General features: G+C 35.1%; 1 protein-coding gene across 8 annotated transcripts in view; it reads left to right on the forward strand.

The window, feature by feature from the left end:
- The window catches only part of LOC131501390 (ORM1-like protein 1), a 51,173-nt gene that overhangs the window by 4,236 nt on the left and 31,245 nt on the right, over positions 1-15,692 (forward strand). For 6 of the 8 annotated variants that reach the window (XM_058711468.1, XM_058711452.1, XM_058711478.1 and 3 more), the window contains exon 3: positions 3,086-3,237. In XM_058711468.1, coding sequence (XP_058567451.1) covers positions 3,086-3,237 — 152 coding nt within the window. Of the gene's footprint in view, positions 1-3,085; positions 3,238-6,803; positions 8,398-15,692 lie in introns of those variants that run through there. The other 2 variants (XM_058711497.1, XM_058711460.1) reach the window with 2 other exon arrangements.

The following is a 15,692-nucleotide window of genomic DNA, read 5'->3' on the forward strand; positions in this document are numbered from 1 at the left end:
ACCACTGTATGCCCAATAAGTCAAGCCAGATAGCTTCAAAGGTAAAGTGATTCATATAATGTATTATCGAAACTGAGTCTGTTTTGAGAGTAAAAGGGAACTCTAGTAATAACTAATCCAAGAAAATAGGTATAAACAAGGACCATCCGTGCCAACTAGGATATATGGTCACTCTAGTTTTAGGTTAACTGCTTTTCCTTTATGTTCCATATCCAAATAGTCAAAGACCTGTCTGTTCTGCTTTACTGTCTCTCAACTTGGTCCCCACAGATATTACTGTAATTTATACCCTTATTTTTTTCTCAGGTGGATTACTCCAGTAGATCAAATGGTCTCCTTGATGTTCTTCTATTCTACTCTCCTCCATTCCAAGTTGGCACAGTTATTTTTAAAATGCATATATGCTTAAGTCATGCTCTAAGTCCTTTTATGATTCCCCATTACATTCATAATAAAATAACAAGTTTATTATGTGGCATATAAGACCAGTTGAATAGTATAGAGGCAAGAACTCAATCTTATATCAGCCCATCTCCAAACAGGAATTTTTCTCTAACAATAATGAAAATGATCTTGCTTTCACCTTTTTTTGCTTTGGCTTAGGCTCTTTTTCCACTATTTTAATACCCCTTCCTCCATCCCCCTCTGCCAGGCTGATTCTTAGTGCAGGAAAACTACTCAAATATCACCTCCAGAAAACTACAAAACTCCCATCCTACATTCTTTTATCCTTTATTTATCATAGTTTTATAATTAGGAATTTATCTTTTTATTTTCCATATCTCTAAAGACTTATGTAAATGTTTGCTGAATTAATTAGTCTGTATTGTCATGTAATTTTCTCTTCTTCAATGAGACATGTATTAAATGTACTTTAGAAGTCACCCCCTCCCCCGCCCTATGTTTTCAGTTGGCTAACTGATATTGAAACACAATATATGGCCACATGGTAATTGACAACACGTAGGGAGGCAAACTTCTGACTTATTAGTTCACCACACTAAAGACCTAAGTACCAGCCATAGATGTAAGCAATTACATGACTCCAAATTTAAGTTTCTTTTGAAGATAGCCCACTTTAAACCAATTAAAAATGTGAAATATATTCTGAATGCTTTTAAATGGGAAAGTAGACCTGGTTGTTATCCCTGGTTAGAAAAAACAGTCTTTGCCTTTTGGGTCACATACTCTTCAGAATTTAAAAGCGTGTAATTTCTGTTTTATTGTCTCCCGTAAAGCCCATGTGAATATGGTTTCTTTGTGCTTACAGAATAAATATCCCTTAGCTTACCTTCATCTTGGCTTAATGTCTAATACTTGCTATATACCAGCCCTTGTTCCTGAGGTATTCAGGCTAATGGAAAAATAAACATGTAAACAATTCCAACAATATGTTGTGCTATAAATAAAGTATTTTCAATAAAATTCTATACAAGCACATAGGCTACTACTAACGAGGAGGGCCTCATTAAGGATTGTCATTTGAGCTGAACCTTCAAGAATGAGGTAGCTGACAAGGTAGCATCACAGCTTTTGCCTCAGCAACAAGGAACCTTTCCCTCTTTTGTATTTGCTGAATACTCTGATTGTACCTGTGATAGCAATTTCTGATCTACATTCTAATTGCTTATGCATATCTTTTTTTTTTTTCTCATTGTCTCTTAGAAGATTGAGTTTTTTTCAAGACTGTGGACATGTTTTACTCAATTTCATAAAATGCATACATGTCCTGTGTCCTATACACATAAGCCACTTGATAAATTTGTTGAGTTAATCCATTTGAACGTGAGTGTTTCTATATAGTTTAGGTGTTATTGCAGCCAAACAACTTTTTAATTGCCTAGTGGAATAACTAGTAAGTAGGCTAAGCTTTGAGAAGGAGGGCTGTCTTAACCTAGTTAATAATATAAAATTTCAAATCACAAGTTTTTCTTTTCTTCCCATACATTTATTGAAAGTTGAAATAGAAAAAAATGATACCTTGTTATGACTTCTAGTGGGAAAAACTGTTTCATGATAATATTTAGGCAGGAATATTCTGTTACTGGTGCCTCAGACAGTGATCCTGCAATGTAGTACTACTAGTGATCTGAATGGATATCATAATCTCAAGGAAACCAAATCTAGTATATATTGGTTTTTACCTAATCACAAAATTAGATGTTCAAACATATCCCTGAACAGAATGGCTTTTAGTAAGACTTTTTACTTTAAAAAAGAAAACAAAACAAAAACAAAAACACAACTACAAAAGAAACTCCATTGGGGCACAGTGGTGATTTTAAAAGCAAATTGAGTTGAAAATTATTCTTACTACATAACCATCTTTCTCGCTTTAGAAGAAAACCATTGAGACAAACACAGTCCTAATATTAAGTATTATCAAACCCATTTTCCCCAATACAGAAATTTTGTTTATTATTATTTACCAATTTGTATGTTTTTGTCATTTTAGAAGTATCATCAGATTTACTAATGTGACACTGAACATTCCTATACATCAAGGATAAGATAATCCGGGGCGCCTGGGTGGCGCAGTCGGTTAAGCGTCCGACTTCAGCCAGGTCACGATCTCGCGGTCCGTGAGTTCGAGCCCCGCGTCAGGCTCTGGGCTGATGGCTCGGAGCCTGGAGCCTGTTTCCCATTCTGTGTCTCCCTCTCTCTCTGCCCCTCCCCCGTTCATGCTCTGTCTCTCTCTGTCCCAAAAAATAAATAAAAAACATTAAAAAAAAAAAAAAAAAAAAAAGGATAAGATAATCCTATTTCCTAATAAGAAGGGAATTAGAAAATCTAAATGTAATGATGTAAAGCTATCCTCATTTTTTGTGTGTGTGCATTTCAATTTAATAGGAGATGAAAACAGGTTACTTTCTTGGTTGACCTTTTACTGGTTTTCACCAAAGATTTTTTATATGCCCCTGAAAGTTTTATTTTACTATGAAGAAACTGGTCTTTCACAAATAGTATGAAAGCTTAAAACTTGAACTGTTAAGTTAAATCACCCATACTGCCATAAGCAGTCTGGAACTATCTTAATGCTTACTGACAAATACTAATTTTATATTTGATATTGCTTGTTTTTCAGGGGATGTATGTATTTTTGCATGCAGTAAAAGGAACACCTTTTGAAACTCCTGACCAGGGTAAAGCACGGCTCCTAACTCATTGGGAACAGCTGGACTATGGAGTACAGTTTACATCTTCACGGAAGTTTTTCACAATTTCTCCAATAATCCTGTAAGTGATGGAAATTTTTAGGTATGAAGAAGATTGGATAAGAGGAAGCTGTCCTTTTATCAGGTTGAATTTCAGTTAGAAACAGAATATTTGTTGAAACCTCTACCAATAAATAGCTAACTCAGAGCATAAAATACAGGCAAAATTTAACAAGCTGGTGATAAACTGTTTTTACGTCAGTCAGTAATACATGGAGACAACAACAATAATGTGCTCATCAGTATGTTTAGACCTAGGATACACAGATCAAATATGTTGTAGTTCGTATCCTTAAGTTGCTTACAAGAAAGCTAAATGCATAATCTTATTTTATATTCCACTATTAGATTAATCACCCTAACCAAGGATTTGGGTGATTTCAGATGAATTTCATTGACCACCCACCTCCCCCAGTTTGGATGTTCAAGCTCCTTGGGAGAGATTGCTGTATAGTTTATAGATAAAAGAAGTTAGGCTTTCATCATAGGACAGACCTGGGTTGAATCCTGTTTATCACACCACCTACTTGGTTTGCTTATGGATAAAATTCTAGCCAATACTACATAATTCAATTGGATGCCTTAAGAAATAAATGAGATAATATCTGTCTGTAAAGCATTTAACCTTAAATTTCCTCCTATTGCCTGACATTCAGGGCCCTCCACAAAATGGTTCCTACCTTATTTTTCCTTTATGTGAATATTTTACCCCCACCCAACTCCCACCTGGTCAAGCTCTTCTAAGCAGCATTTTTTTTTAATGCTTCGTGCATAGTCCTATTTCTATGACTTTGTTCAAATCATTTCTCCTACCTGAAATACCTTCTCCATTCTTAATTTATCTCACTCTTCTTTCAGTATTTAAATTCTGCCTTCTCATGCGGTCTTCTCCTTAGCACCCAACCTTAAGAAATAATGCCTGTTTTGAACTCCTTTAGTAGTTATTACACATCCCTTATTTATGCCAGTTTGCATTATTTCTGTTATAAATGTTTTATTTCTGCAAAGAATTTATAAATGTGTAGATTGCTTTGAATTCCACACTCAGTATTGTTGCATGCATATAATGGATGTTTTACATCTACTTTAAGCAAACACTGTATACCATATAGCTCATATATAATAACATATCCATGATTTAGAATCAGTGCAGTCTGGAGTAAGTGGAAAGACTCCTTGGAGACTAAATTAGGATTCCTTAAACTGAGACTTAGGGAAGGTAGATTTCAGGAAAAGGAAGGCATTTTTAAATGAAAAGAATAAATTGATCATAAAGTGGTAGATTTTTTTTTTTTTATGTTGTTAGGACTTTGAGGAAATTTTTTAAATTTTTGAGCCCTATATAAAATTAATGTCAAAAGAGAAATGATTTGTATGATCTAACAAAGATAAACACAGTAACAGGAATAATAGTTATTCAAACAGCCCTAAATTTGGACTGCTTTCTAGCTTTGTGACTTTTGGTCATTTCTTTGAAGCCTCATTTCCTCATCTGTAAAATGTTGAGGATTGCATTATAACTAATGTAAAAAGCCTGACATGTATACTGAATTTTCAATAACAGCTATCACAAAATTGTCAACTAAGATGTACCTGTGTACAACATCCATATTTCTAAAAATATATTTTTGACCCACAGGTATGATTTCAAATATTCTGTGATTAAATTTCTTATATAACTGAAGAAACAACACTAAAGCCATCTATATAGCACTGATAGTTTTCAGAGTGCTTTCACGTCTTCTTATTTGATCATTTGTCAGGTAGGTAGGATATGCAGTGTTATCCCAAATTTTTAGATAAAGGAACAGACTCAAATGCATTACCTTGTTCCAGATCTTGCAACTGGTTGGAGTCAAGAGCCCAGATGAAATCCTAAACTTCTAGTGCCTAATGCACGTCGTTTCCAGTATATACTTTGGCATATAAATGCTATTACATGACTCCCACCTCGGTTTAGCATCCCCTCAGAGGGTTGTCTAGATTTTTGTAAGAACCTGTAATTTTCATATAATTTACACATAAAATTAGTTTCTATTAAACGACAAAGGGGACAGTATGATGCATACAATATATGCTACAGTATGATGAGGAGGAGCCATTCCAAAAATACTTATTTCCAACACGTCAAGTTATGGGTTAACCCATATTGATTATAGGAAATCAAATGAGCTTACTAAATGCAAGTGGTAGGAAGTATAAACACAGTCTTCAAATATATGAAAGCTGGAAGAAAGGGTTTAAACTAAAGATTGAAGAATATGGTTTATTCTTGAAGAATTTTCTGATTATAGTTTGTGAAATAGGTGGAAGATTATAGAATTTCTCAATATAGATGGCTCTGAAAATGATGTATACAGCTCTGTGTGATGTTTTTAGTCATACTTCAAAATAGCTATTCTTTTCTAACCATATTACACAAGATAATTTATCTCCTCTTACTAGAAATTAATGACCATACTTAGAGGAAAGGCTATTAGAATACTTTACTGTGTACTCTAAAAGTACCAATTAGACAAACACCCATACATAGACTAACTTCTTAGTCGTGATCAAGTAAAGTATGATGTTTTATTCTTTTTAATTTTTTATTATTATTATTTTAATGTTTATTTTTGAGAGAGAAAGAGCATGAAGGGGGAGGGGCAGAGAGAGATGGAAACACAGAATCTGAAGCAGGCTCCAGGCACTGAGCTGTCAGCACAGAGCCTGATGTGGGGCTTGAACTCACGGACCGCGGGATCATGACCTGAGCTGAAGTCGGATGCTTAACCGACTGAGCCACCCAGATGCCCCAATGTTTTATTCTTAAATCCTGTCTATATTAGGATATTCTCAGTGTCCAAATGATGTGTCTGCACTCTGATGTGCACTTGGGTAAAACTAGACATTCTGACTTGATGCTTTATGGTCCTAAAGGTAGCTTAGGCTTGTTAAAACAAATTCTTAGATATTGGATGTCTTTGAATGTGTACATATGGTCAGTTACAGCAAAACAGCTGGAATGTTACAACAGTGTTTTCCAGATTTCCAGTTAAACTGGTTATCAACCTGTTTGGCTACAATAAACATCAAAAAAAGGCAACCAAGTACTTGTTTTCTTTCAAAGATACTGAATTGTATTAATCTACTAACACCCCATTTTTCACAACTTTATAGCAGTAGTTTTTAACCTTTTGGTGGGTCACAAACCCTTTGAGACTCTGATAGATGCTTTGGGTCTGGATCTTCTCTTCAGAAACATACACATAAATACAAAACTGTACCTGAAATTTCAGAGTATACGAACCCTAGTTTAAAGAAGAGTTAAATCCTTCTTTAAAGGATGCTAAGTAGCAAACACATTCTTTTAAATGCATTTCACATGATTGCAGAAATGCAAGTGTGCATATATGCCTCCATTAAATAAAATTTTAAATCCCGAATGAATTTAGACCCCCATCTGGTGCCTCCTGTTTTAGTGCTCAAAAGTGATCCTGTTTTTAGGTATTTATGTTTCAGTGGCTTTTTTTACCTTTAAATTTTTTAATAAATTCTAAGTAATTTCATTTTTAGATGTTATATATATTTTAATTTTTATTTCTACAGATATTTTCTGGCAAGTTTCTATACGAAGTATGATCCAACTCACTTCATCCTAAACACAGCTTCTCTCCTGAGTGTACTAATTCCCAAAATGCCACAGCTACATGGTGTTCGGATCTTTGGAATTAATAAGTATTGAAATGTTTTGAAATGGAACAGAAAATTTTTACAGCTACTGAATTTTCTGTAAGGAAGGAGTGGTTAGTAAACTGCACTGTTTCCGTGATATTGTGAAATGAGAAGTATTTACATTGAAGGGCCAGTTGCTGGTTCTTCACATGCTGTTTTGAAGTGCAGGTATTTACTAGAAGATGCCTCTGTTTAATGCATCTGGTATCTTTCTGAAGAGGGGTGTTATAGGCAGGCTGGGCAGGCCCAGCTGATAAGTTAAATGGCTGTACACTGAAGGATTAGTAGGTGAATTCAAAGAAATGAGAGATTTATAAGAAAACAAGACCAGCTTAGCTTATAATGAATGGGCATTATGTTAGGAGAAGAAAATTTCCAATCATTCAGTCATGGTCAGTTTAAGCAGACTTAACCTGTAAACCAGAATCATCTCTTTACAAGTTTATTATAGATTGTTTTTATTACCATACATGTTCCTCTTGTGTTGTAGAGGAGGATATTTCTCTCTTGTTTTATACAATCCAATCCTTACCTTATGATTATACTTTTTTTGCTTTTGCTGGCTCAACATTGTGTTGATAGATTGAGGTCATTTTTACATTTATTAATTAATGAGTTACATTTATTAGTTAATGAGTTCATGAAGGCCCACCTTCATGACTGGTGACAGAAGATAGCTAGGCATCTTACAAACAGCCTCTGAATCAACCTTCTAATTTTGGAACAGAATGGGTTTTGTTGCCTTTCCAGACACAAGGCTGCTAAACCAATTAAGAAAATAATTTATTTCACACAGTTAGAGTATATGGTAATTTAGAGGTCTCTGCTTATTTGGTTGATCAATCTAATTGTTAAAGTCTGCTGTTATTTAGAAAAGGAAACATAAAGTGGACAACTATATAGCCAACCTGTGGTCTGGCAGAAACTGCTTCTCTAGCAGTAGTACCATAGTAAATAATGGAGTCTTCTTTAGCAGGTCTACAGCAAAAGAAAACATCTTTCCTTAGTCCCCCTGCTCTCACTCCCCATATTTTGCTCATTAATGTTTGGCCTTTCAGTTCATGGGTCTTGGTGTAGATAACCCAAAGTGGTAACTCTTTCCAAAACAGCAACCATATTGAATTCTTGTGACTTAGAGAAGCTTCCTATAATTGATATTAATTAGTTGCAAAAAATAACTGCATACTACTTTGAGAAGTAAACATGTCAAAACCAAAGTTCTGATATGGGATGAGACTGAAATATCCAGTAACATTTGTAAACAAAACTGAGTGACAAGAGTTATAGACCAACTGAAAAATCAATTTGTTTCAATAAACTGACTTATGGGGGTAATGATCATTGTTCTGTATTTCAAAAGTATTGAGTTTAGAACTCCATTGTATGATATGCCTTTGTATGTTTGTCTTTTACCCATGTATTTTTTAGTTAGTAATCTATACTTGAATAAAACTTTTCTTTGGTGTAAGATTATTGTAAATCTCCAAATTCAGTCAGCAATGTCACATTTTTCAAGTTCTGTTTAAGCAACTGAATTTCATTAAGGTAGTTAAAAATGTTGCTTTGTTTTTCTTCATTTTAATTTTTTTTTCATGTTTATTTATTTTTGAGAAAAAGAGACAGAGTGCGAGCAGGAGAGAGATAGAGAGAGAGGGAGACACAAAAGCTGAAGCAGGCTCCAGACTCTGAGGTGTCAGCACAGAGCCTGACACGGGGCTCAAACTCGTGAACTGTGAGATCATGACCTGAGCCAAAGTTGGGTGTTTAACCAACTGAGCCACCTAGGTGCTCCTCTTTTTCTTCATTTTAAAGTTTACCTCAAAAGGCTTACTTTTTGCACAGACTTCAGAGATAGAAATCTTCTGTTAATGCAGGCCTTCTGCTTCCCCCACTCTTCATCCTATAATGTTTTAAAAATATTTATTCAGAGGGCCCACTCTGTTGTGGGTATTGTTTTAGGTATTGTGGATACAGTTTGCAAGCAAGACATTATTTTTGACTCATTTATTATATGTTCTCCAATTTGAATATAAGCTTATTAAAATCTTTTCCCTTAATAAGCTTATATTCAAATTGGAGAACATAATAAATGAGTCAAAAATACATATCATTTCATGTAGTGATAAATGCCATGGGAAAAAAATTAAGCAGGTGAAAGGCAGGGGAGTCTACCTCAGAAAGGTCTTCCCTAATGTTCGTAAGGTGATATTTAGACACAGAGCTTGCTGACCTAAAGGAGCAAGCAGTACAAACATCTGGGGAAAGAGGCTTCCCAGTGTAGGTAATGATAATATTAAAAGCTCTGGGGCAGGAATAAGGGTGTGTTTTTAAGGAAAAACAAGACAGCCACTGGGACTAGCAAGGAGTGATAAACAAGGAGGATGAGAATGCTAACAAATGAGGTCAGAGAAGTAGGTGTGGGTCAGATCATATAGGGCTGTATTGACCAAGGTTATAAGCAAATTTTTTCTAAGCTTGACAAGGCCATTGGATGGTTTTATACTAGAGATTAAAGGGATCTGATTTTATTTTAAAGGTTACTGGCTAATGTTGAGAATAGAGTGTAAAGGAATAGGAAGCAGGAGGAATAGTTGGCAAACTACTACATACAACAGGTAGCTCAGACTAGGGGAATGGCTGATGAAGTGGTGAGTAGTGGTCAAATTTGGGATATGCTTTTTTGGTCTTAACACTAGGTGAATGGTTGTGTTAAATATGCAAACTTCCCAATTTCACAAGTTTAAACAGTTTAATATAAAAAACAAACTTTTTAAAAAAAATTCCATAATGACTTGTTATTTGGAACAAAACTAACTGCTAATGCTGTAATTGCTCCTAATTTCAAGTCAGGAAACGGTGGCAGTTTCTAAATATGCATGAGCTCAGAAGTACCACTAATTTCAGCATTCATTGATGAATGTTTCCTGCAACATCTATTACTGTGGAGTTCCATGGTGATTTTCTATTTACCTCATTTCCCCTACATTTATTTATTGGATTCTGTAAGGAAGATTTTTCCCTTCTCCATTTATTTATTCAATTACTTATATAATTTTGGACCTACAGATATCTTATTCTTTGGTTTACAATCCATTATCATCATTATTAATTTGTTGTTTAAATTGTCCTCCATATTTGGCCTTTGGAAGTCAGAGTTTGCAATGATAATTTCCAGGTTGGCTTCTGTGTCTTTTTGACCTGCCCCACCTTCCCTCCCCTCTTTTTTTCTTAAGCATAGGACTGTATTTCTTAGGTTTATGGCACTATGGTCTATTAAATTATAAGGATCCTAAAGGGCATAATATCTCCTTAACTAATGTTTGCATGAATTACCCTTGTGGAGTTACATGATGCTAAGAGTTGGAAAAGACCTAGGAGGCTATATAATTTCAACCCCTTACCATACCTTGAGTTTTCATTAGCTGCCACACCACCATTCATTTCTGCATTAATGCTAATAAAAGAGGATTTAAACTTACAAGGCTGCATTTTTGTAATGGAATTTATAACTTGTTTTAAATTGAGCCAAAATCTATCCTTATTCTACATAAGGCTTCAATTGTTTAACTTTTAAACTGTTATCAGAAGCACTGAATAAACATTACCAGAGCCTTCACCATTTTCCAACTGATACTGTTTCAAATTTCTCCTGCTATCCTGGTAATGCTGTTCTGAGTTGCAGTTCATTATTATATGGCACTAGAGCTAACTACAGGAGGTGATAAGATGTGGTGTCACTACAACAGTACCTCTTTCCGTATTCTGGATTCTCTTCCTCCCCCTGCCCTTTTTTTTTTTTTTTTTCTTAATTTTTTTTTTAACATTTATTTATTTTTGAGACAGAGAGAGAGCATGAACAGGGGAGGGTCAGGGAAAGAGGGAGACACAGCATCTGAAACAGGCTCCAGGCTCTGAGCTGTCAGCACAGAGCCCGACGCAGGGCTCGAACCCACGGACTGCGAGATCATGACCTGAGCCCAAGTCGGACGCTTAACCGACTGAGCCACCCAGGCGCCCCCCCCCCACCCTTTTTAATATAACTTCATACTTTAGCTATTTTGACAGCCACATACCACTGATGCACCTTACAGTCACGAAAACCTCAACTCTCCAACATGTAGTATCATTAAATAATGGCTTTCCCTTCACATACTTAATGGATTTATTAAGCCAAGTCTAAGATTTCTTTTTCCTGTGGAACCCCATCTTGTTAGGTTTTAACCTGTTAATTTATCTTGTCTAGCTCAAGTTGAATCTTGACTGCCATGCAATATATTTCTCCTATATCTTCTTTATTAATATGTTACCAGTAAATATGATGCCAGAATACTCTCATGCTAATCCTGAAGAAGACAAATACAGCAACCCAGTATAGACTAGGGCAGTTTTGTAATCCTTCTCATAGGACAGATATAAAAGTAATTTTAAAATTACTTTCATGGATATTACATGTTGATGTAGAAAATGTAAACAGGTGCAGTACTGGGAAGACAGGTCTAAGTAAAACAATCTAGAAGCGAGTTTGGAGTAGCACTGGGCAGGGAAAGAAGGTAGGTAAGAGAATAGCAAAGATAAACCTTCATTTTGCCTAATGTCAAAAAGAAGAGCTATGAAAGGCCTCAGGTTTTTATTTTAGTCCACAATTTCAGTTCCAGTTAAAAATGATTCAGCAGGTAGTTTGATATTTGGGGTTTAAAATTTTTCATTTCACTTCAAATGAACACAGGAGAATTATAAACTCAAATTTAGAATACTGAATATCTTAGGTAAATAGCATACAGAAGGCTTCAACTGCTTTGGGTGATGTTTTTTCTCTTGAATGAGGGTTGGGTTCACAGAAGTTGATTATAGTATTCTTGACACTTTCATAATCTGAAATATTTCATAACTAAAACAGTTCAGTAGAAATATATTCAGATTCTATGTTAAGCATAGTAGTTTAGTTCCATTTCTTAACTCGTTTAAGCCGTTAATAATCAACTAATCATTATGGAAGTGGCTCAGCCTGTAGCACTGAAGTTCTATATAATTCTAAGTTTAGCAGATAGGCCAAGTTTATCACTATGTTCACTCTTAACTGTATAATTATATTGATAAAAATAAATTCTCAATTATAAGAACTATAGTAAACTGCATTAATACTGTACAATGAACTCTTCTTATGACAGGAATTTTATAGTATTTAAATCTCTGATTTTCCAAATAATGTATTAAAAAATTTCTATTGACAACACTTTTTGGAAAACATTCAGATTCTGAAAAAAAAAAAACAAAAAAACAAAAAGAAAAACTTGAGCATATTATCAGGAAGATAAGCATGCATTATTCATGTTACAATTTCTTAAATGGGAACAGAAAAGCCAGATGATTAACTGGCATTTCTGAGAAAATACCAGTATACCACATACTACATAAAAACCTTATACAGTGATTCTGCTTTGAAACATTGGTCCCTCCTATGAATTATCAAATCCTATGTTTCTGTTATGGCACTTAACATATGGGAGTAACAAAAAAATTTACCCTTTCCCTCCCCTGCCAAAAATATACATACCCCACACACTTGAAAACTGAGACCGTTTGGATCTGGCAATTTCTCAAAACATTGAACAGATTTACCATATGATCCAGTAGTTCCAATTCTGGATATGTACCCAAGAGAAGTGAAAGCAGGGATTTGAAAAGATATTTATACAACCCATGTCTGTAGAAGCATTATTCACTATAGTTAGAAGGTGAAAAGAACCGAAGTGACCATTGACAGATGAATGGATAAACAAAATGTGGTATATACAAACAATAGAATATTAGTCTACTTTAAAAGAAATTGTGACACATGCTACAACATTGGCTGAACCTTGACATTAATGCTAATAAGTGAAATGAGCCAGTCACAAAAGGACAAATATTGTATGATCCACTTATATGAGGTACTTGGTAGTCAGAGAGAAAGAACGGTGGTTTCCAGGGGCTGGCAAGAAGGGGAAATGGAGAATTAGTGGTTAATGGGTACAGTTTCAGTTGGGGAAGACGAAGAAGTTTTGTAGATGGATGGTAAAGACGGTTGCACAACAATGTGACTATACTTAATGCCATTGAACTGTACACCTAAAAATAGTTAAAATGATGAATTTTGTTGCATGTATTTCACCACAATAAAATAAATCAGCTGAGTAAATTTGTAAAATAAGCATAGTGGCTAAGCAACTAAGGTAAAAAGCAAAATATCTTCCAAGGATGAGACCTGATTGACAGTATTACCATTAATGAAAGAATGTTCCACATCAAAGATTTTTCAACAAAACTCTTTAAAAAGGAAGAAAGCAAATGACAGCGTATTTTTAGCACAATCCAACCCATGAAGCATGTAAGACAGGTGATTCATGCATCGGGCCTGAAACATTAACCATTAGAAGCGCCAAACTCATTTCTATTGCATTCATTCCATATTTACCAAACAATCTGATTGTAATTTGATTCTGGCTTTCATTGTAATTTGCTCAATACAGAGAAGGTAAGGACCAGCAAGCTTAGGTAACCTAGCTCCATCATTACATTTCTCATACATTAACACATTAGTGTTATGGTTTTTACAATTTCTTAGCAGAGGGAGCATGTGACTCAGCACCCCAGAGTCCAGTCACTTCTAGATCTGATAAACCAATTTCAAGCCTAGAAGACAATGAGATGTTGAAACCCAGTAATCACACCCAGGTCCTGCTAGGCTGTGGATACATCTGTGGCAAGCTACACCATCTTCTCCCAGCAACTTCCCACTCTCAATGCATACAATAATGCTGTATTGTAATTATGCCATTAGACTCAGTTCCTTGAAGATAGGGAGTGAATCTTATCTTTTATCCCCAACAACTAATAAAGTTCCCAGCTGAAAGGGAAGAACCCAATAAATACATGGTAAATGAAAATAAAATCCAATTTAGTAATACATAATTAGGAAATGAATATTGTAAAGGTTCTTCTGTATGTAATTTTCCTCAAAAGCTTACAAATGAAAACTTGGGCAATAGCATTGACAAAATAGCATGTTTCGATTCAGTTGGAACTCTGGATTCAAGTGGAAGTTACAGTAGTTAGGTCATATTTTGTTGAGAGTGTCCACCAGTGGCATTCAAACTATGAAATGATCTGTATGGAAGCTCAGATCTCAGAGAGCATAAATGCCTTTCCACCAATAATTTTTCCTCTAGTACAATAAAGAAGATGGAAAATGTATACCTTCACTTGCCAAATATGTGGTATTAGTATAAGTGCCTTTTCTTTCTGCTACTCACATGAAATCAATCAGAAGAATAAAATTCCTTCCTACTGTGTCCTAGAGCTCTGCTGTTTCACATAATGCAGCGTTAAGACTCAACACTAGCCAAAAGTTCCTGGGTGAGGAATCTACCAGTGATTCCAACACATACAAAAGGGATAACTCCTGACACGTTCTTGCAAAGGAGGGCTTTGAGACACACTTGCTGAACATAATTCAAATTGCAAAAAAATGCCAGATGTGAAAGTTTTTATGTTCAGACTAGATTTCAGCATATAAAATAACCTCTAACAAATCATTTGCAATTAGGATAACTAATTTTTCTTCACCTTTTGGTCTTAATTTTTCTTTTTTCCTTTTTGTGGGTAAGCCACATATACTAGAGAAAATATGGGTTATTTTTTCTTCTAGAAATTAAGGAAACAAGTTTCCAGAACCGTATGGCCTAACTTCTTAGCTTTGCATTTACTAGCTGTGTGACCTGCAAATCATCAAATTCTCATCTATAAAATAAGGACAGTAGCTACCTCACCGGATTGTAGTGAGGATTAAATAATCTGCAACACTGCCTGGCACAACAAAAGTGCCACTTTATTGTTAATTAGCTGCTATTATCATAAGTGAAATTTTTGAAAGCATCAGTTCCACCTAAAAAAAACCTCAATAACATTCTGGTAATTATGAATATATATATTTGTGTCTTATTGCTAGACTCTAACTGTGGCTTCCCAACCATGATTCACTTCTTTTATACCAAGAGCTTCTTGCCATTCAAGATGTAGATATACGTGACAGCCTATCGAACCTTGCATATATGAAGTCCTTGCTTAGTAAAACCTTAAGGTCTAGCAGGGAAGAAGAGAGCCTTTTGGGATAAATGTATTCATACAAATGACAACAAGTTCACGTACCAATAATAATAATAATAATAATAATAATAATAATAATAAAGACTGAAAAAGGTCCAAGAATATGAGTACATATTACTCTGAATTCTGGATACATAGTAAGCAAAAACCATCCAATGCATTGCGAAAATAGGATAATTTTTTAATGTTAAATGAATATGTACCATATCCTCCTCCTCTTTTTAATCACAAAAACGGACTAGCCCCACACCTTTTACTCTAAAAAGCGGGAGTAGCGGTTTAGACTATCCGATCAGAAGCGCTTCCGTTCCCTCGGAACCTTGTACAATCAAGTCCTTGGTGTCGTCCCTACTTTCCACTCTGCTTCTGAAAGTACTAGCTGTTTCAGGCCACAACTTGTAGATTTGATGATAGTTCCTCTAAAATGGAATGACGAATAATCTCCATCCTTTTCTCACAGTGGCGTCCAAATTCCAGCCAAAGACAGACAAAATTGTCTTTTAGTGTAGCGTAGTGTTTAGAACTTAATGCTGTGTAGTCAGACAAATCTGCGTTCGGCCTCCGCTAGATCGGTCATTAGCCGTGTGATGTTGTAAAAGTCTTGTTACTACAAATCTA

The sequence above is a fragment of the Neofelis nebulosa genome, chromosome 2 (assembly GCF_028018385.1).
Source record: "Neofelis nebulosa isolate mNeoNeb1 chromosome 2, mNeoNeb1.pri, whole genome shotgun sequence".
NCBI lineage: Eukaryota > Metazoa > Chordata > Mammalia > Carnivora > Felidae > Neofelis > Neofelis nebulosa.